At 49.9% G+C, this 20705-nt stretch overlaps 1 protein-coding gene across 1 annotated transcript in view; it reads right to left on the minus strand.

The window, feature by feature from the left end:
- The window catches only part of igf1ra (insulin-like growth factor 1a receptor), a 244505-nt gene that overhangs the window by 79008 nt on the left and 144792 nt on the right, over positions 1 to 20705 (minus strand). Inside the window, exon 3 of the mRNA XM_060853643.1 lies at positions 1952 to 2255. Coding sequence (XP_060709626.1) covers positions 1952 to 2255 — 304 coding nt within the window. The remainder of the gene's footprint in view (positions 1 to 1951; positions 2256 to 20705) is intronic.

Here is a 20705-nt window from a genome sequence, read left to right on the forward strand (position 1 = left end):
AACATCAATCAAACACATGACATAAACAACTCCACAACCGTCTCGGCAAACTGATGCAACCTCAAGGTTCAAATCAAATTTACAAACGTCACCCAACATAGAGCTAAAGTCCCCTCGGAATAACTAAACTTACTCAAATCCAATTCCTTGCCACAGTATAATTACCAACCGTTCACCTAATAACTAGCAACCGAAACAAAACAAAACATGTGCTTTGTGTTAGAATCACATTGTCATCATTCTCTGGGAACCAGACAAACAGAGAGAAAGAAATATCTTGGGATCTAGGCTGGGCAGGGAGTAATGAAGGCAAAGGGTTAGAAACAGGAACAGAGTGAGGCCATTCAACCATTTCAGTCGTCAGGTCCATGGCCTGCTCTATAATTCAATCCAGGTTAGAGACAAAAAAAAACTGCAGATGTGGAATCCAAAGCCTGTCTTCTGTAACTCAGTCTACACAGTTTTCCAGAACACACACTCATCTTAAAAATCTCAAATTCAAATCATGAACATTGTAATCAACTCCTCAACCGATGGAGATAATGGATCTTAAAGTGCTTGTGAGAGAGAAGAATTTTGAGTAAGGTTTCGCATTTCTAACCTTTGCCACTTCTGATCAAAGATTGTCAGTTTGGAACATTAATTCTGTTTCAGTAATTAGCATTGCTGCCTTACGGGCAACTGTCTGTGTGGAGTTTACACATTCTCCCCGTGTCTGCACGAGTTTCCTCCGGGTGCTCCAGTTTCCTCCCACAGTCCAAAGATGTGCAGGTTAGGGTGGATCAGCCATGGGAAATTGGTTGCAGTGTCTAGGGATGTGCAGGTCAAGGTTAAGGGAATTGGGTGGGTGTTGGGTCTGGGTGGGATGCTCTTTGGAGGGTCAGGGCAGACTTAATGGGAAATAACTGGGGGCCCTGCCAACAACACCCATGTACAAATCTAAAGCAAGATGGACGCTTGTTTTTCAGCCCTGACACTGTCTCTGTCGTTAGTTCTGCTGCTTTTGTGCAAAAATAGCTTAAATGTCATCGAAACTCATCAGCATTTAATTGACTTTCGCCAATCCACATATCAGCCTCAGCTGAGCAGAGAGCAGCACACCTCTCGGTCAGAAGGTTTATCCCAGGTATCAGTTAGCAAATTGATTCAGGCTGAGATTTCTGTGCAGGGCCGAAGGGAATGCTGGAGATGTCCAGCTAATGAAGGAGACAGCTAGCCTCCAAACCTATTTACACCTATTTAAAATCTCTAACACTCCTTTAATATCATACTACACCTTTCTACGTTGGCTACCCAGTCAGGTGGATGTGAAAATAAAAAATTCCCACCATGTGGTTTTCAAAGAATGGCAAAGAAATCTCCCGGAGCCTCACCCAACACTCATCCCTCAGTGATTGCTGGTGGGATCATTCTGTGCCCTCAGCCCTTCCAATGTTTATCAATGTATGACTGACCATATTGCTGGAAAAAAATTAGACAGGCTCATTTATGCTTCGAGAAGCAACCTTCTGTGGGCAAAACAAACATATCCAGGAATTGCATTTATTTTCCAAATTAAAGACAATAGCTCCCTGGTGCATTCTCCATGGCAATGCTTCAACCAATCAATCAGCACCCTTTTATCATGTGGTATAAACTGTCGCACTCTTTGGAAATTTGGCATTCACATATATGTCCTGACAACTGCAAGCCAAAAATCTTCGATGGCTTGTCTCTTTTATTCCAGCAATACTCACGTTCTGTATCACCGAGCAACTCCGACGACCAAACAATTGGCAGTGGGATGCTTCGGGACATCCTCAAAAACAGATGTTGGCTCCATTTTAATTGCCAGAGGAATTATTAAACTAAACTCAACGCACTCCCAACGCCAGCGAAAGCCGGGATGGGAGAATGGAAAGCAGCGGGAGAGTTCTGACATTAAAAACAAGAGCAAGACACTTTCTCCAACCTGCTGCCATTTCGGATGTAGCCTGCTGGACATTCGAGGATACACTCTCCCTGGTGAAGGACAAACGGTTCCTTGGGACTGTTGCCTTGGAGCTTGGAGCAGAAGTCCTTGGTCACACATCGCCATCCGCCATATTTGTAAGTGCCTGGCGGGCAGTTGGGCAGGCACTGGCCCTCATGGTAGTAGTTCTGACACGCCATGCAGGCCCGGTTGCTGTTCAGGGCAGTGCAACCCCCCAGACACTCCTCATGGCAGCACCCATCCTTGCTGTTACAAGCTCGCTTTCCACAGGACTTGGGGCACACTGCAAGACACAAACACACAATAACACTTAGAGGGTTAGGCGACACGGACTGCAATTCAGAGAGATCAGGGGGAGAAGGTCTCACAGACCCAACATTCACTTTGTACACCACTTGTACACAGCCACCATATCGTGTGCCATCCAAATTCACTGCAACAACTCACCGAGACTCCCACATCTGCATCACGTGATCCCGCCAACCCTATCCTGGTCCTGAGGGAAAGGGGCTGTGAACACCACCCCCCGCAAGCTCCCCTCCAACCCACTCGCCATCCGGACTTGGAATTATACCTTTGCTCCTTGGCTGTCGCTGGGACAGAATCCTGGAATTCCCTTCCTAACAGCATTGAGGCAAAGGACTGTAGCTCACCATCATCTCCTCAAACGGAGATTGGGAGTGGACACAAATTTCTGGCATTGTCAGCAAAGGCTCTGACCCAAGAGTGAAAGGAAAAGCAGTAGGGTTAGCAGATAAGCTGAAAGTGGGATGGATGTTTGCTCAACGGGGTCACAGGGCACTGTGGGCTCTGTGCGCCTGTATTTGGACATGCAACCCTCTGGTGAAGCAGATCCAGTGATGTTATCCCAACATCTCCTCTCCTCTCATCAGCCAGAATCTCAGTTTGAAAGCCACTAGGAAAGAAAGGCTCAAGGGAAAAAGTCAAGCTTCGTTTCCCAGTAAGCGATTCTACAACGTTCCAACACTTGTCAATCTAGAGCAGCACTGAAGTTGAAATTAAGTTTGCCATGCACTGCGTTTTATACAGTTTGTACAGTTCTTCAAGTATGCAATTTAGTTAAATGAAAGCATAATTGCAGGGAGTGAATAAACACAGTCGTACACTCTGGGACACACTGTACCTTGTCCTGTACCTGTGACACCTTGTAACTATTCGATAAAAATCTGACTGTTTCCATGACACCCTGGGAGCACCAAGAATTGAACCATTCCATGCAAAACCTGAGGAGGCAAGTTCCTTCCCATCATATGGGGTGGCACGGTGGCTCAGTGGTTAGCACTGCTGCCTCCAGCACCAGGGTCCAAGGTTCAGTTCCAGACTCAGGCGTTTGTCTGTATGGAGTTTGCACATTCTCCCTGCGTCTGCGTGGGTTTCCTCCGGGTGCTCCGGTTTCCTCCCACAGTCCAAAGATGTGCAGGCCAGGTGAATTGGTCATCCCAAATTGCCCACAGTGTTAGGTGCATTAGTCAGAGGGAAAATGGATCTGGGTGGGTTATTTTTCGGAGGGTCGGTGTGGACTGGTTGAGCTGAAGGGCCTGTTTCCACACTGTAGGGACTCTAAAACAAAAATAATCTTTCCTGTCCACCACCAGCCCTCATCACAATCCTCAGAGTTGGCACTTTATTGGGAAGGCAGGTCTATACCCATCAGCAATCCTTCTATAGCAAAACAGGAACAGGAAGAGGCAGCTCAGAATTTATACTAAACAACAAAAGGGCATTGATTGATAGATAAGTGGACTTTGATTGGCCAGAGTGTTCACATAGACCATACAGTCATACAGCATAGAAACAGACCCTTTGGCCTAACCAGTCCATGCTGATCCTAATCCTGAACTAAACTAGTCCCACCTGCCTGCTCCTGGTCCATATCCCTCCTATTCATGAACTTATCCAAATGTCTTTTAAACGTTGTAACTGTACCCACATCCACCACTTCTGAGGGGTCTCCTACTTAAAGGGGGAAGGAGGAGGAATTTCTCTTCCCTGGTGAGCAGTGGAGGCTGAGTTGATGAACACATTCACGTCCAAGTTGAACAGAATTTGGATCTGCGGGAGACTGAGTGTTTGGATGGTGGCGATAAAGCTGAATCAAGGTTACAATCAGATCAGCCATCATTACAGAGAATGAGTCAGTCACAATGTCTTGCCCGCTAATCCTGGGGTCACCGTGCCCTGACAAAACTGGCCTCTTCAATAATCTTACTTACACTCCCTCACTCGAATTCCTGCCAGGCCTTCAGCCACCTGCACCCTATGTTTAATGATCTTCCTCTATCTCTCCCTCTTTCCTTAAGATCACCTTAAAATGGAAGGTTTTTAGTTATTTGTTCCAGCGCTAGTTTGCAGTTGTATGAACTATGAGCCAAGTGAAGAGTTTATTCAGTTTACACACAGACTTCCGATAAATCAAGGAATTCCAACAACTTCCAAGCAACTACGAACTAATTTTATCATCTTCTACTGCACCTCCCCCCACCCCCCCCCACCCCCCCCCCCCCCTCACAATAACAAATCAGCTATAAATGACTAGCTAAATAAAAGTGAACATTTATCAGCGTTGGCACCAAGAAATCATCTGCTAATTTCACAGTAACAAGCATGATTAACAAAGCAATTTAGAAAGTGTTGCTGAGTACATTACCAAGCAAGACCGCAACGGGAATTCAACCGCAAGCCTCCCTGGGGAGGGACTAGAATGATACTGGTCTAGTTTCAGATCCTAGTCAGGTATGACACACTAGAGCGACAGGACTCAGTAGACATGGGACTTTATTTTGCATTTTGTATCTTGTTATGGTTGAACACACGCTTTTGATCGTTTGCCTGCATCATCCCACACCAGTGAGCACACGCAAAGCCCCAAAACAAAACATTACTTGCTCACAGTGAATTCTGTGATAAGATTGTTCTGCAAGTGCTGTCCCGAGTGATCTAATTTAAAAAACACGCATTTAAGATGACCCATTGCATTTACTGTGCAGCTATTTAGAGTCGTAGAGATGTACAGGCAGAAACAGACCCTTTGGTCCACCTCATCCATGCCAACCCAATATCCTAAATTAATCCAGTCCCATTTTCCAGCATTTGCACTATATCCCTATGAACCCATCTTATTCATATACCCATCCAGATGCCTTTTAAATGTTGTAATTGTACCAGCCTCCACCACTTCCTCTGACAGCTCATTCCATACACGTACCACCCTGTGTGACTTACTCATCTAACAGTTCCTGCCCTGACAGCTCTACCCTCTCCCACCTGCCCGCGTGTCTCTATGGTCCCCAACTACCCTGCTCCCCCCCCATCGCTTCTTTTACCTAGCCCTTCCCATTTCACACTCTCTCTCACCGAGGGACCTCAAACTGGGAGTGCAGTGGGAAAACAGTCTGACAAAACACCTTCAGGAAGAAGGGGACAGAGAGAGCTGGAAACTTCAGCCAGGGAATGTAATTCGGTGCAGGAACAAACTACTGCAGATGCTGGAATCTGAGGTTAGCTCGCTCTCGCTCCACGGACCCACTGTAGTCACCAGCATTTGTTCTTTTCAATGTAATTGGACCTGCATCCATGAGATTATCAGCACAGGCTTTTGTTAGCGAGTTTAGAGAAGATTTGTTGCTCAGGTTGAGGCTCTGGATGTAGGCATGTTCGCTGGACTGGAAGGTCCGTTCCTGCCCCAGTAACACGCACTGCCAATGCCCAGCTCACCACCTGAACAGTTATATGTTTGACTGAATGAAACGGAAAGCTTCTGGAACTGGGCACTGCTCAGGAGGTTCTGGCTTTTCAACCATGAGCTCCTGTTAAACGGTGTGGAATTTTACACCAGCACCCACCGATTCCAGCACGGCCCATGGCAGGGGAGTGGTGGATGCCAACATGTTTCGGAGGCTATGCCCTGGAGCTGGAGGACTGTTTCAGCATTCACAGGCTAAGCCCTGCACAGGAAGCTGGCTTCAAGGCACAGCTGATGATCAACTAAATCCTAAAATCCTCATGTAGGGTTTGCAGAACTTTTTAAAACACATCCATCTGTCTGTCCATAGACAAGACAAAGTGTTCCAATGAAGAGTCTTATCAGACTCCAACTGTTAACTCTACATCTCTCTCGTTCTCTCTCGCTCTCTCTCTGCAGATGCTGACAGACCTGCTGCGTTTCTCCAGCATTCTCTGTTTCTATTTCAGATAAAGTGCCATCTCCTGTAAAGACAACTTTAAACATGACGGGGATTAATGTTTCACAACAAATATTCCGGGCTAGACCCATTCACTGCAAAATTCTCGAGTCCACATCAGTCCCTCCCCCCTCACCCCCATCCCCTCCACTCAGGACACTCCCCTCCCTCTCCCTGTGCTCTCAAACACCAAGCCTGAGAACTCGCAGTAATGGCCACACTGTTCACTCCTTCCATTTTTTACCCACACCTCTCTCATGGTGAGCTCACACACATGCAATTTGTTGTTGCAAAGTGAGGACACACCCTTCCTTAGAAACGTGGTGGAATGTGGGACTAGAGGGTATGGCCAAGGGAGCGTGGTGGAATGTGGGACTAGAGGATATGGCCAAGGGAGCATGGTGGAATGTGGGACTAGAGGATATGGCCAAGGGAGCATGGTGGAATGTGGGACTAGAGGATATGGCCAAGGGAGCGTGGTGGAATGTGGGACTAGAGGATATGGCCAAGGGAGCGTGGTGGAATGTGGGACTAGAGGATATGGCCAAGGGAGCATGGTGGAATGTAGGTCTAGAGGGTATGGCCAAGGGAGCGTGGTGGAATGTAGGTCTAGAGGGTATGCCCAAGGGAGCGTGGTGGAATGTAGGTCTAGAGGGTATGGCCAAGGGAGCGTGGTGGAATGTGGGAGTGGAGGATATGGCCAAGGGAGCGTGGTGGAATGTGGGACTAGAGGATATGGCCAAGGGAGCATGGTGGAATGTAGGTCTAGAGGGTATGGCCAAGGGAGCGTGGTGGAACGTGGGAGTGGAGGATATGGCCAAGGGAGCGTGGTGGAACGTGGGAGTGGAGGATATGGCCAAGGGAGCGTGGTGAAATGCCTGAGACAGAATTAGACATGCTCCTGAACAGTTTGTAAATTCCCAGCCACCAACTAATGATCTGGGTTCATTTGATGAACACTAGCCCTTGACTCTAAGGTCACGGAAACACTATGGGCAGCTCATCACAGAATGAGATAGCACTGGAAGATGCCATTCTGCCCACTGTCTCTCTGTCAGCTCTTTGGCTGAGCTGACCAAATAGTCACCCAGTCACCCCACCTTGCCCCTTGGGTATTTATCGGATTCTGTTTTGGATATTAGCACGGAGACTGTGCTCCCAGCAGCCTTTCAGGTGTTGCATTCCAGATCACATCCACCAGCAATCTCACAATGCCTCCTGCTCCTTTGCCAACCACCTCTGGCACGGGGAGCCAGACCTTTCCCTGGATTATTTTTATAAAACAAACTCATCATGATTTGTAAAACCTCGATCAAATCAGCTCTTCGATGTCCCTGCATCACTGAAATGCCACATAACATCCCTGGTCATAAAACCCCATGCCATCCTCTCCCAGGAACCTGTGTGAAAACATGACGCCCTGAACCGAAGGCTGGACTCGAGCCAGGGACTGACCAGCACTTCCGAAAATTTCCTACAACCACGCTGCATTTCAACTCCACCAATAAAGCCAAACATCATCTCGTGTGTGTTTTTTGTCTTAAAGAAAGCCTTTGTTATATAATGCATACCTGACAGCAATTAGAAACCAGTCATGTAATCACAGGAACTAAGCAAACATTTTTTCAAAATTCATTCATCGAATGTGGGCGTTGCTGGCAACACTCTCAGCCCATCCCTAACCCGCTTGGGAGAACATGGTGGTTAGCCACCACTGCCACGTGCAGCTGCCCATATGGGTGAGGGATCCACTCTTAGTGCAGGCAGCAAAGGGGACTCCGGGCATTTAGCCTGGCAATGTGAAAGGAGTAACAGTGACGTTTCCGATCCGGAGCCACTGTGCAACCTCCGAGGGAAACTGCCGAGTGGAGGTGCTCTCATTGCCACCCACTGCCCTGGTCCTTCCAAGGGGTCGCCATCATTGGAAGGTGCTGTCGAGGGAGGGGAGCAGAGCAAATTGGGCCCCATACGGTGGCTCAGTGGTTAGCACTGCTGCTTCACGGCACCAGGGACCCAGGTTCGATTCCCACCTCAGGCGTTTCTCTGCGCAGAGTCTGCGGGGCGGTTTCCTCCCACAATCCAAAGATGATGTGGAGGTGCCGGTGTTGGATTGCGGGGGGACGAGGTCTGAAGTCACACAACGCCAGGTCATAGTCCGACAGGTTTATTTGAAATCACAAGCTTTCACAGCCTAGTGCTCCAAAGACCTGCCGGAATATAATCCCTGGCGTTGTGTGGCGATTGACTCTGGAGCTCTGATCAGCAAGAACACATTTTAACCCCACCTGCTGAGAGGACCATTCGATTAAATCTGTAACCCCCACACCCCCCCCCCTCCAGTTATAAACTGGAGAACGTTCAGCAAAGGAGAAAGTGAGGTCTGCAGATGCTGGAGATCAGAGCTGAAAATGTGTTGCTGGAAAAGCGCAGCAGGTCAGACAGTATCCTTGGATGCTGCGCTTTTCCAGCAACACATTTTCAGCTCAGAATGTTCAGCAAACCCAATCACACATAATAAAGAGCTCTGTCCAAATGGCATTGCTCTGCATAATTGGGAGCTCATTAACAGCAGATGGATTTTGAGATTCCCAACTTGCGGACCCTGAGAACGAGACCTGAACAGTGTGGCTCCAAAGCAGTTATAGTCCCATTATACTGTTCCTGGACAGCATTTCCAAGTCAATATCCAATTCTGCACAGCATCGCTAACAGAGTTCAAACGCTCAGCGACACTTCCCAGGGAGTAGTAGACACTAGGTTAAGAGTTAGAAGAGCCAGTTGCTTAAAAACATTGGACTGGAGGTGTCTTTGGAAGGGTGGGGCTGCAAGAAACATAGCCATTTAACACCGAACCTGCTCTGATTCCTTTTCTTTCTTCATTCATGGGATGAGGGTATCGCTGGCCTGGTCAGCATTTTTTACCCATCCCTAATTGCCCAGAGGATAGTTACGAACTGACCAGATGGCTATGTAGGTCAGACCAGGTAAGGACTGTATCTCAGATCCACACTTCCGCCTACACCAGATAACTTTTCACCCTTTGCTTAACTAAAATCTATCAACGCGTTTAAGGTGGGGGTGCACGGGCTCTGGTTCCATTCCCTCCCCAGTGAGGGAATTCCAAAACCTCGGAATACGGTCGCAGAGCCTCCGGCCTAACTCGCCCATGTTCACCAGGTCTGGTCACTCACAAACCTCAGAGAAAGTTTGTCCCACAGGGCAACCCTTCACTTTACAACTGGTTTGGAATCCTGTTGGCGGAAGATGAAATCTTCCCCAACTGAGCCGTCAAGCCGCAACAGGAGCAGACACCTCCATCATTGCCAAACCACGGCATTATAAAAGCAAAGTACACCAGGTGCTGGAGATGCGAGTAAAAACCGAAAGTGCTGGTGAAACTCGGCAGGTCTGGCAGTGTCTGTGAAGAAAGTTCAGACTAAGAGTCATATTGGACTCAAAAAGGTGACCGTTTCTCTCTCCAAAGCTATCGAGTATTTCCAGAATTGCTGGCTGATTATTGCTAAACCACAGACCTGGGCAAAACAGGGTGATCTGAAGTGAATGAATGCGAGGTTTTAATGCTGGACGCTATATTATGGTCTGGTACACTTCCCACCTCTGTTCGCAAGCCTCCCTGCTCTACATGGTCCCATGCAAGGGAGCAGAGGATCCCAGAAAACGAGGATATTGTGCTATTGATGCAGGAGAAGCACACGTCACTCTGTCACTGAGGACTGCTGCTCTAACAATGACCATGAAACCATTTTTTTACTGTTTACTCTCAACGTTCTGTACTTGGTGCCCTCAGGTAGCTAGATGTTAAAGTCAATTCAAACAAACCAACTTGTTTCAGAGATACTGCCAACTATTTTCCCGGCGCAGTGGCAGTGTCCCCACCTCTGGAATAGGAAGTGCCGGTTCAAGACTCACCTGCTTCAGAGGGATCAAACAGTCATACAACATAGAAACCATCTCCCCCAGTCCGAGTGGAGCTTTCGGGGCCTGGAGGAAGACTGGTTTTCACATACATGTAGAACACTTCAGTTTGCAGCTTGTTCAAGGGACTGCTGCTCACATGTTGGTTGTACATCAGTCCCACCTTCCTGATCGATAAGCACCCGCAGTTTGACTCAATTCCACATCATATATTTTTGAGAGTGGGGGCAGATTGGGGGGAGAGGGGGGAGGGGGCACGGGATGGGGGGGGGGGAGGGAGGGAGGGGGCACGGGATGGGGGGGGAGGGAGGGGGCACGGGATGGGGGGGGAGGGAGAGAGAGAGGGGGGGCACGGGATTGGGGGGGAGGGAGAGAGAGATGGGGGGCACGGGATTGGGGGGGAGGGAGAGAGAGATGGGGGGCACGGGATTGGGGGGGAAGAGAGAGAGAGGGGGGAAGAGAGAGAGAGGGGGGCACGGATGGGGGCGAAGAGAGAGAGGGGGGCACGGGAGGGACAAGAGAGAGGGGGCACGGATGGGCGTAAAGAGAGAGAGAGAGGGCGTGGGGGGTAGAGAGAGAGAGGGCGTGGGGGGTAAAGAGAGAGAGGGCGTGGGGGGGTAGAGAGAGAGAGGGCGCGGGGGTAGAGAGAGAGAGGGCGCGGGGAGAGAGAGAGGGCGCGGGGGGTAGAGAGAGAGTGGGCGCGGGGAGAGAGAGAGGGCGTGGGGGGTAGAGAGAGAGGGCGCGGGGAGAGAGAGAGGGCGCGGGGAGAGAGAGAGGGCGCGGGGAGAGAGAGAGGGCGCGGGGAGAGAGAGAGGGCGCGGGGGGGTAGAGAGAGAGAGGGCGCGGGGGGTAGAGAGAGAGAGGGCGCGGGGGGTAGAGAGAGAGAGGGCGCGGGATGGGGGTAGAGAGAGAGAGGGCGCGGGATGGGGGTAGAGAGAGAGAGGGCGCGGGATGGGGGTAGAGAGGGGGGCACGGGATGGGGGTAGAGAGGGGGGCACGGGATGGGGGTAGAGAGGGGGGCACGGGATGGGGGTAGAGAGGGGGGCACGGGATGGGGGTAGAGAGGGGGGCACGGGATGGGGGTAGAGAGAGGGGCACGGGATGGGGGTAGAGAGGGGGGCACGGGATGGGGGTAGAGAGGGGGGCACGGGATGGGGGTAGAGAGGGGGGCACGGGATGGGGGTAGAGAGGGGGGCACGGGATGGGGGTAGAGAGGGGGGCACGGGATGGGGGTAGAGAGGGGGGCACGGGATGGGGTTAGAGAGAGGGGGGCGCGGGATGGGGGTAGAGAGAGAGGGGGGTGCAGGATGGGGGTAGAGAAAGTGGGGGGCGCAGGATGGGGGTAGAGAAAGTGGGGGGCGCAGGATGGGGGTAGAGAGTGTGGGGGGCGCAGGATGGGGGGTAGAGAGAGTGGGGGGGCGCAGGATGGGGGTAGAGAGTGTGGGGGGGCGCAGGATGGGGGTAGAGAGAGTGGGGGGGCGCAGGATGGGGGTAGAGAGAGTGGGGGGCGCAGGATGGGGGTAGAGAGAGTGGGGGGGCGCAGGATGGGGGGTAGAGAGAGTGGGGGGCGCAGGATGGGGGTAGAGAGAGTGGGGGGCGCAGGATGGGGGTAGAGAGTGGGGGCGCAGGATGGGGTAGAGAGAGAGAGAGAGAGGGCGGGGGGCAAGGGATGGGGTAGAGAGAGGGGGATGAGGGATGGGGTAGAGAGAGGGGGGGTGAGGGATGGGGTAGAGAGAGAGGGCGGGGGCGTGGGATGGGGTAGAGAGAGAGGGCGGGGGAGTGGGATGGGGTTGGAGAGAGGGGGGGGGGGTGGGATGGGGTAGAGAGAGAGAGGGCGGGGGGGTGGGATGGGGTAGAGAGAGAGAGGGCGGGGGGGGTGGATGGGGTAGAGAGAGAGGGCGGGGGGGTGGGATGGGGTAGAGAGAGAGGGCGGGGGGCGTGGGATGGGGTAGAGAGAGAGGGGGCGGGGGGGTGGGATGGGGTAGAGAGAGAGGGCGGGGGGGTGGGATGGGGTAGAGAGAGAGGGCGGGGGGCGTGGGATGGGGGTAGAGAGAGAGGGGGGGGCAAGGGATGGGGTAGAGAGGGGGGGCAAGGGATGGGGTAGAGAGGGGGGGGTGAGGGATGGGGTAGAGAGGGGGGGTGAGGGGGGGTAGAGAGGGGGGGTGAGGGATGGGGTAGAGAGGGGGTGAGGGATGGGGTAGAGAGGGGGGTGAGGGATGGGGTAGAGAGGGGGGGCGTGGGATGAGGTAGAGAGAGGGGGGACGCGGGATGAGGGAGGAAGAGAGAGAGGACGTGGGATGTGGGGGAGGGGGGAAGAGAGAGAAGTGGGAGGGATGCAGAATCAGGAGGGGGTAGGGGGTGGGATTGGGATAGGGAGAGGGGCAGATGGGGCGGGATGGAGAGAGAGAGAAAGAGAAGTCAGGCAGGATGGGGTTGGCACAGGATTGGGAGTGGGGGGTGAGTTGGGAGACGAAGTGGGTGAGTTGTTGTAGTTTGGCCTTGAAGGTGGCTGAGAATAGGCCAGGTTGGTGAGCCACCAGTCAGATCGTGTGGAGTCCCAGGGCGCGGGGAGCTGGGGGGAGCTCACCAACACAGTCCGGGGAAATCAATGGAGAAGCTGTCACCCAAGATGCAAACTACACTCCACCAACAAATATCACCCACCTCCTTCTAACAGCAGGGCAGCAGAGCCCAGTCACTGCATTCTCCCTACTCAGATAGATCAAGGGAAAAAAAGATCTTCTAGTAGACTTTTATTACAGATGAGTCTTCCAGAAAACAGGCACAGCTTCTAATCTAGAAATTATTTATTGTTCCAAACTGTACTCTCGCTGGAGTGTGATAATGGAGCTAAGAGATAGATTCCTTATAAGTGTATAAACTGATGGCTGATCAACTGTACAGTCTATTCCTCCTCCTTGTGCAACTGTACATATTTATAGATGATCTATTTACATTCAGAGTCACTGGATGAAGGAATGATAGGCATTGCAGTGCTCCCACTTCATTGAATTTCCTAACAAGGAATCTCTCTCCCATAGGAACAATCCACTCCTGTTTCATCATGGCTTTTGCCAAATTCAGGCGGGATATGCCATCACGTTGAAATGTTGTGGTTTTGGCACTGACCCGTCCATCGAGGCTCACTCACTGCTCATCAACCAAAGACAGCAGCTCACACACTGTTCTATTAAAAAAATACATTCCTGGCAAGTCCAAAGCTGAAGCTGCTCAGTTTCCTTTGTTATTCCAGGGTGTGTGTGTGTATGTATATATATAATATATATATATATGTGTGTGTGTGTGTGTGTGTATATACATATATATATATATATGTGTGTGTGTGTGTGTGTATATATAATATATGTGTGTGTGTGTGTGTGTAAAACCAGCCAGCACCTTCACTGATACAACCGAAATACCATTGTAACTCATTCGCCACTCTGACATATCCCAGGGCAAAAATTATTTCTCATGTCCTCCTCCCAGGGTCTCGTAGGTAAAGACTCTGTCTGTGTGACACTAAGCAGGAAAATCGACGTTACAGGCAAAAGCCCTTCATCAGGAATAGAGACAGGCAGCCTCCAGGGTGGATTTATCTCTCCACCCTGGATCCTTCCTGCCTCTATTACTGATGAAGGGCTTTTGCCCAAAACGTCGTTTTTCCTGCTCCTTGGATGCTGCCTGACCTACTGTGCTTTTCCAGCACCACTCTAATCCAGACTCTGGTTTCCAGCATCTGCAGTCCTCAGTTTTGCCTGTGTGACACTGAGTCCCATAAGACCAGGCGACTGTGCGCGCTGGATTGGTAACATTCCTCTCTCTCCCATGCATGGTGCTCTAGTCAATCCCAACAAGTTGCATTTTGAAAGCACCTTAACAGTGCTCCAGCTATTAATCAGATAAAACAAACTTTGCCACAAGTACAAAGCAGCGGGTATCAGAATAGACGGAGCTTTCTAACACTGGGTTAGAGGTAAGTTTGCAAGGAGCCCCTCAGAGAGAGAGGGGGAGAGGGGAGAGGGGTACAGGGACTGAGACAGGGAATCAGACCCATCGGAGGCTGTTTGCAAGGATGGGACCATACCTTTACCTGGCATGTCTTTTCACTCCAGTAGAGGTCACTGTAAGGCAATCAGGGCAAGGCTCTCTGGCTGCTTCCCATTGAGCGGACTCATCCCAGACTGAGACAGGACAACGCTCTGACTGAGAGGTCAGCCACTGTAACGAATCAAACTGTTCAGACATTCCCAGCAAAAATAAAACATGCAATGGCATCAAATGTAAGACAAGGACAGAAAAAGCACAGTTACACTTTCAATCCTCTCGCTGGTACCTTTCATTGTCTTAAGAGGTACATTGATACAAATCGTCATCGGAAGCTCAGCACGGATTGGCCTCAGAGACTTCAGGACTTGGTGCAGGGTCAGTATCACTAACTCCCAAAAACAAAAAAGAAATGTTCATTTCCGTAGCACCTGCCATAAACAACTAACATCCCAAGCTGTTTGACCACCACTGAAGGTCCTCTGAGCGGAGATCACTGCTTTAATGCAGGAAATCCAGGAGCAATTTGCACACAGCAGGCTTCCACAAACCAGCCATGTGATGATCACCAGAGAATCTGTGTTTGTGATGATGACCGAGGGATAAACATGGGCTGCAAAGGGAACCTTCTCCCCCCCCCGCTCTTCCACATACTGCCATGGGTCCCTTTGGCCCTGTTTAAACATCTCGACTGAAAGTTGATATCTCCAGCAGTACAGTACTCCACCACCAGCTTATTTTAAAATGGCACAACACCAGCCTAAAGTCCAACAGGTTTGTTTGGAAGCACTAACTTTCGGAATGCTGCTCCTTCATCAGGTCATAGAGTCAGAGATGTACAGCACGGAAACAGACCAGATATCCCAACCCAATCTAGTCTCACCTGCCAGCACCCGGCCCATATCCCTCCAAACCCTTCCTATTCACATACCCATCCAGATGCCTTTTAAATGCTGCAGTTGTATCAGCCTCCACCACATCCTCTGGCAGCTCATTCCATACACATACCACCCTCTGTGTGAAAAAGTTGCCCCGTGGGTCTCTTTTATATCTTTCCCCTATCACCCTAACCTATGCCCTCTAGTTCTGGAGGCAAGGATAGGGTAAATAGGCAAAGTCTTTTCCTTGGGGTGTCTATGACCAATGCTCCGAAAGCTAGTGCTTCCAAATAAACCTGTCGGACTGTAACGTGGTGCGGTGTGATTTTTGCCTTTGCCCACTCCAGTCCAACACCAGCTCTTGTACATCATTACTTTCTTATGGTCACTCCTTGGAGTGGGTGTTGAACCCAGAACCTCGTGACTCAGGGACGAGCGTGCAATCTCAGAGGGGGAACTGATCCTAAATCTGGAGTTGGTTTTGTTTTGGGAAGTTTCAGCACGTGGTGGTCTTCCCCTTCTCACCTCAGTTCGATGCTTATCAAAAATATTGAAACACGGTTTGACAATTCTGCCAAATTGGAGACAGGAACATCTACGAGATTCCACCGCACTGCTCGCTGAGCCAAGCACACCATCGGTGATACTTCGAGACAGGAAGAATCTTCTGGGAATCACAGTATAGAACGCCATTCAGTCCATCAAGTCCACACCAACCCTCCAAAGAGCATCCCATCCAGACCCACTCCTATCTCTATAACCCTGCATGTCCCATGGCTAATCCAGCCTAACCTGCACACCCCTAAACACTATGGGCAATTTAACACGGCTAATCCAGCCTAACCTGCACATCTTTGGGCAGTGGGAGGAAACCAGAACATCGGAACTCATGCAGACACGGGGAGAACATGAAAACTCCACACAGTCACTTGTCAAGATCCCAGGATACCCGCAAACTCTAGTTTCCAACAGACATACACCCCACAGCAATACTTACAACCCCAAGTCTGGCTTGCCACTAGAGCCATATTTCAAAAGCTCTCGCACTGTTTTTGTCAAACATCTGTAAAGTCCAGTATTTTGACAATGCAATTTATGAAGTGCGTCGGGCGGTACACCATTAGGTGCCACACAAATGCAAGCTGCCGCTCTCCAAACTTCCCAGTGAGTTCGCTTCAAACCTGTCCCGGGAAAGTCCAAAAAGTCAACGCATTGCTTTCTCTTGTTATTCCTCGACGGTTTATAACCCTCTCTGGTTGAGCCAGCACTCGCTGCCTACACTGAGCTGCAGTGATCACATTTACAGGCCATTCCGACAGATATGGGATAGGAAAAGTCGATATGGGCTAAACCCAGGCAAACAGGACTGGTTTAGTTTGGGAAACATGGCCAGCATGGACAAGCAGGAGCTAGAGGTCTGTCTGCGGGCTGTATCACTCTCTGAGAGCGTGGTGTCGGGGAGTTGCCTTCTTGAGCTGCTGCAGTACATGTGCCATTGGCATTCTCTCAGGGTTGGCAGGGAGGGAATTCCACAATTTTGACCTGACGTCACTGAAGGCACAGCGATATATTCCCAAGTCAAGATGGTGTGTGGCTTGGAGGGGAATTGGAAGGGGGAAGGGGATGGGAGATCTCCCCTGCCCCCTTGTCCTTCTCACGTCACGGAGATGCTGTCAGAGAGGGCTCTCTCTCTCTCTCGAGATCTTTTGTCGATTCGTTCGAAACTGCCTGAAGGGAAAGGAGGGCCCGAGACGTGCTCACATTAATCAGCTAACCATTGTGCTTTTGCGAGATTAAAACAGAGGGGGTGGGGGGGGGGGGGGCACAATCCCTTTGTTCTTCAAGCTCTGCCCAAGGGTCAAGGACAAATTATTCCTTATTCTTGCTGCTCGCCCTAACTGCCCAGAAAGGAATTCTGACAATGCGGGTCGGGTTAGAATTTAAGTTGGCGAGTTGGGTGTACGAAGAGCAACGGTGAAATATGGCATTCCACAACATCGACCCTTTGAAGCTGTAATCCCAGGCCTGACCTGAAGTGGTCACCAAATCCTACCCCTCAGACAGAGAAAGGTGGGGAGGGGGGGAAGGAGAGAGAGAGAGAGAGAGAGAGAGACAGAGAGAGACAGAGAGAGATGGCTGAAAATGGAGAAACATGCACAGTTCAAAAGCAAACAGTGCCTGTAAAATGGAAGCAAGGCGGATTTTTTTTAAAAAAGAAGCAAACACGTGCTCACAGACAGAGATGGAATGAGACGACCATTCAGGTGGAAATTACAGGAAAACAAAGGAAATGGGCGTAACAGAAAGAGGGTTGGAATAGAGTAGATGAAGAAGAAAAGGACACAGAGAGAGAGAGAGAGAGAGAGGAGGAATGGAAGAATAAACAAACAAATAAGATGATAATATCAGAAAGAGAACTAGAGTCATTGAGATGTACAGCACAGAAACAGACCCTTCAGTCCAACTAGTCCATGCCGACCAAACATTCCAACACAATCTAGTTCCAATTGCCAGCACCTGGCCCCTATCCCTCCAAACCCTTCCTGTTCATTTACCCGGGAAAAAGTGAGGACTGCAGATGCTGGAGGTCAGAGCTGAAAAATGTTTTGCTGGAAAAGCGCAGCAGGTCAGGCAGCATCCTGCTGCGCATTTCCAGCAACACATTTTTCAGTGCTATTCATTCACCCGTCCAGATGCCTTTTAAATGCTGTAATTGTACCCCCCCTCCTGTACCACTTCCTCTGGCAGCTCATTCCATACACGTACCACCCTCTGTGTGAAAAAGTTGTTCTTTAGTCCCTTTATAACTTTCCCCTCCCACCCTAAACCTGGTTTTGGACATCCCTATCCCAGGGAGAAGACTTGGCTATTTATCCTATCCATGAGCTTATAAACCTCTATAAGGTCACCCCTCAGCCTCCGACGCTCCAGGGAAAACAGCCCCAGCCTGTTCAGCCTCTCCCTGTAGCTCAAAACCCCCAACCCTGACAACATCCTTCTAAATCTTTTCTGAACCCTTTTAAGTTTCACAACATCCTTCCAATAGGAAGGAGACCAGAATCACATGCAGTATTCCAAACGTGGCCCAACCAATGTCCCGTACAGCTGAAACATGACCTAATGGATAGAATCTCTTCCGATGTCTAAACTGTTGTTGTCACTATACCATTGTTACTTACTATGCATGGAAACAGACCCTTCGGTCCAACTCGTCCCTGCTGACCAGATATCCCAAACCTACCTAGTGCCAACACCTGGCCCCATATCCCTCCAAACCCTTTATGTTCATGTACCCATCCAGATGCCTTTTAAATGTTGTAATTGTACCAGCCACCACCATTTCCTCTGGCAGCTTATTTCAAACACGCATGACCCTCTGCTTCAAAGAGTTGCACTTAGGTCTTTTTTATATCTTGCCCCTCTCACCTTTAAAACTATGCCCCCTAGTTCTGGACTCCCCCACCCCAGGGAAAAGACCTTATCTATTTATCCTATCCATGACCCTCATGATTTTGTAAATCTCTATAAAGTCACCCCTCAGTTTCTGACACTCTAGGGAAAACAGCCCCAGCCTATTCAACTCTCCCTGTAGCTCAAATCCTCCAACCCTGGCAACATCCTTGTAAATCTTTTTCAAACCCCTTTCGGTTTCACAACATCTTTCCAATAGGAACGAGACCAGAATTGCATGTAATATGCCAAAAGTAGCCTAACCAATGTACTGGCCAGTCACAATATGACCTCCCAACTCCTGTACTCTGACCACTAAAGCAAAGCATATCAAACGCCTTCTTCACTATCCTATCTAACTGCAACTCCACTTTCAAGGAGCTATGAACCTGCACTCCAAAATCTTTTTGTTCAGCAACACTCCCTAGGACCTTACCATTAAGTCCTGCTAAGATTTGCTTTCCCAAAATGCAGCACCTCACATTTATCTAAATTAAACTCCATCCGCCACTTCTCAGCCCATTGGCCCATCTGGTCAAGATCCTGTTGTTATCTGAGGTAACCCACTTCGCTGTCCACTACACCTCCAATTTAGGTATCATCTGCAAACTTACTAACTGTACCTCTTATGCTCACATCCAAATCATTTATATAAATGATGGAAAGTAGTGGACCCAGCACCGGTCCTTGTGGCACTCCACTGGTCACAGGCCTCCAGTCTTAAAAGCAACCCTCCACCACCACCCTCTGTCTTCTACCTTGAGCCAGTTCTGTATCCAAATGGCTAGTTCTTCCTGTATTCCATGAGATCTAACCTTGCTAATCAGTCTCCCATGGGGAACCTTGTCGAACTCCTTACTGAAGTCCATATAGATCACATCTATTGCTCTGCTCTCATCAATCTTCTTTGTTACTTCTTCAAAAAACTCAATCAAGTTTGTGAGATATGATTTCCCACGCACAAAGCCATGTTGACTATCCCGAATCAGTCATTGCCTTTCCAAATACATGTACATCCTGTCCCTCAGGATTCTCTCCAACAACTTGCCTACCACCAAGGTCAGGCTCACCGGTCTATAGTTCCCTGACTTGTCCTTACCACCTTTCTTAAATAGTAGCATCACGTTAACCAACCTTCAGTCTTACGGCACCTCACCTGTGACTATCGATGATACAAATATTGCTACGATGAGGGCATCACTGGCTGGGCCAGTGGGTCTCACCCTCAAGGTGGTGGTGATGAACTGTCTTTCCGAGCCACAGAGGTGCACGTAGTGTAGGAGCACCCACAATGCCTTCAGGGAGGGGGCTCCAAGATTCTGACCCAGCAACACTGAACGAACAGCGATATAGAGCCAAGTCAGGATGGTGCGGGGCTCGGAGAGGAAGTTGCAGGGGTTGCCAGTACCTACTGCCCTCGTGTTTCTTGGAGGTGCAGGTCGCAGGTGCTGTTGGAAAATCTTTGGTATGGAGGTGCCTTGTGTTGAACTGGGATGGATAAAAGTCAGAAGTTACCCAACTCCAGGTCATAGTCCAATGGGTTTACTTGAAATTACAATATAGCACTGGAGAATCTTCGACAAGAGCAAAGCTGTGGTCTCTCGATCTCCAAGATCACTGTAATCTTCCTCTCTATCATTCTCAATGCATCGGCCCAGGGGGTTCAATGAGAATTGGCAGGCTATTGCACCACTGATAACCAATTCCACCTTCACCTGATGCACAGAGTTTAAAATTCCCTCCCTAAACCTTTCTACCTCTCTCTCCCCTACCTCGTGGACCATGTTCTTGACCACCACATTTCCTGGCTCAGTCTTGATTGTTATTAGCTCATGATTGTGTGAAGTATCCTCAGGATATTTTACTGTGTCCAAGCCACTATACCTGTCATCGCCATCAAGGTGTTACATTACACGGATGAGGCTGTAAATTCTGTACTGCTGCCTGGCAAACACTTCCCCCTCTCCTACCAGCCTCCCTTACAGAGGTCCCCTGCACAATTCGATTCAAATGAATATGTCCTAACAACCAGCCATAGGGCAGTGTGACCGATAACTAGAAGGCAGCACATAAACCCGAGGATCACACTGACCACACTTCCTCTGGGGATACAGCAAACATGGAGGAACACACACTGTCATTAAATTTCACCAAAGCTGGATGAGAAAAGAGAGAGCGAGCGAGAGAGCGAGACAGAGAGAGCAAGAGAGAGCGAGAGCA

This window comes from Hemiscyllium ocellatum, chromosome 42 (genome assembly GCF_020745735.1).
Source record: "Hemiscyllium ocellatum isolate sHemOce1 chromosome 42, sHemOce1.pat.X.cur, whole genome shotgun sequence".
Taxonomy (NCBI): domain Eukaryota; kingdom Metazoa; phylum Chordata; class Chondrichthyes; order Orectolobiformes; family Hemiscylliidae; genus Hemiscyllium; species Hemiscyllium ocellatum.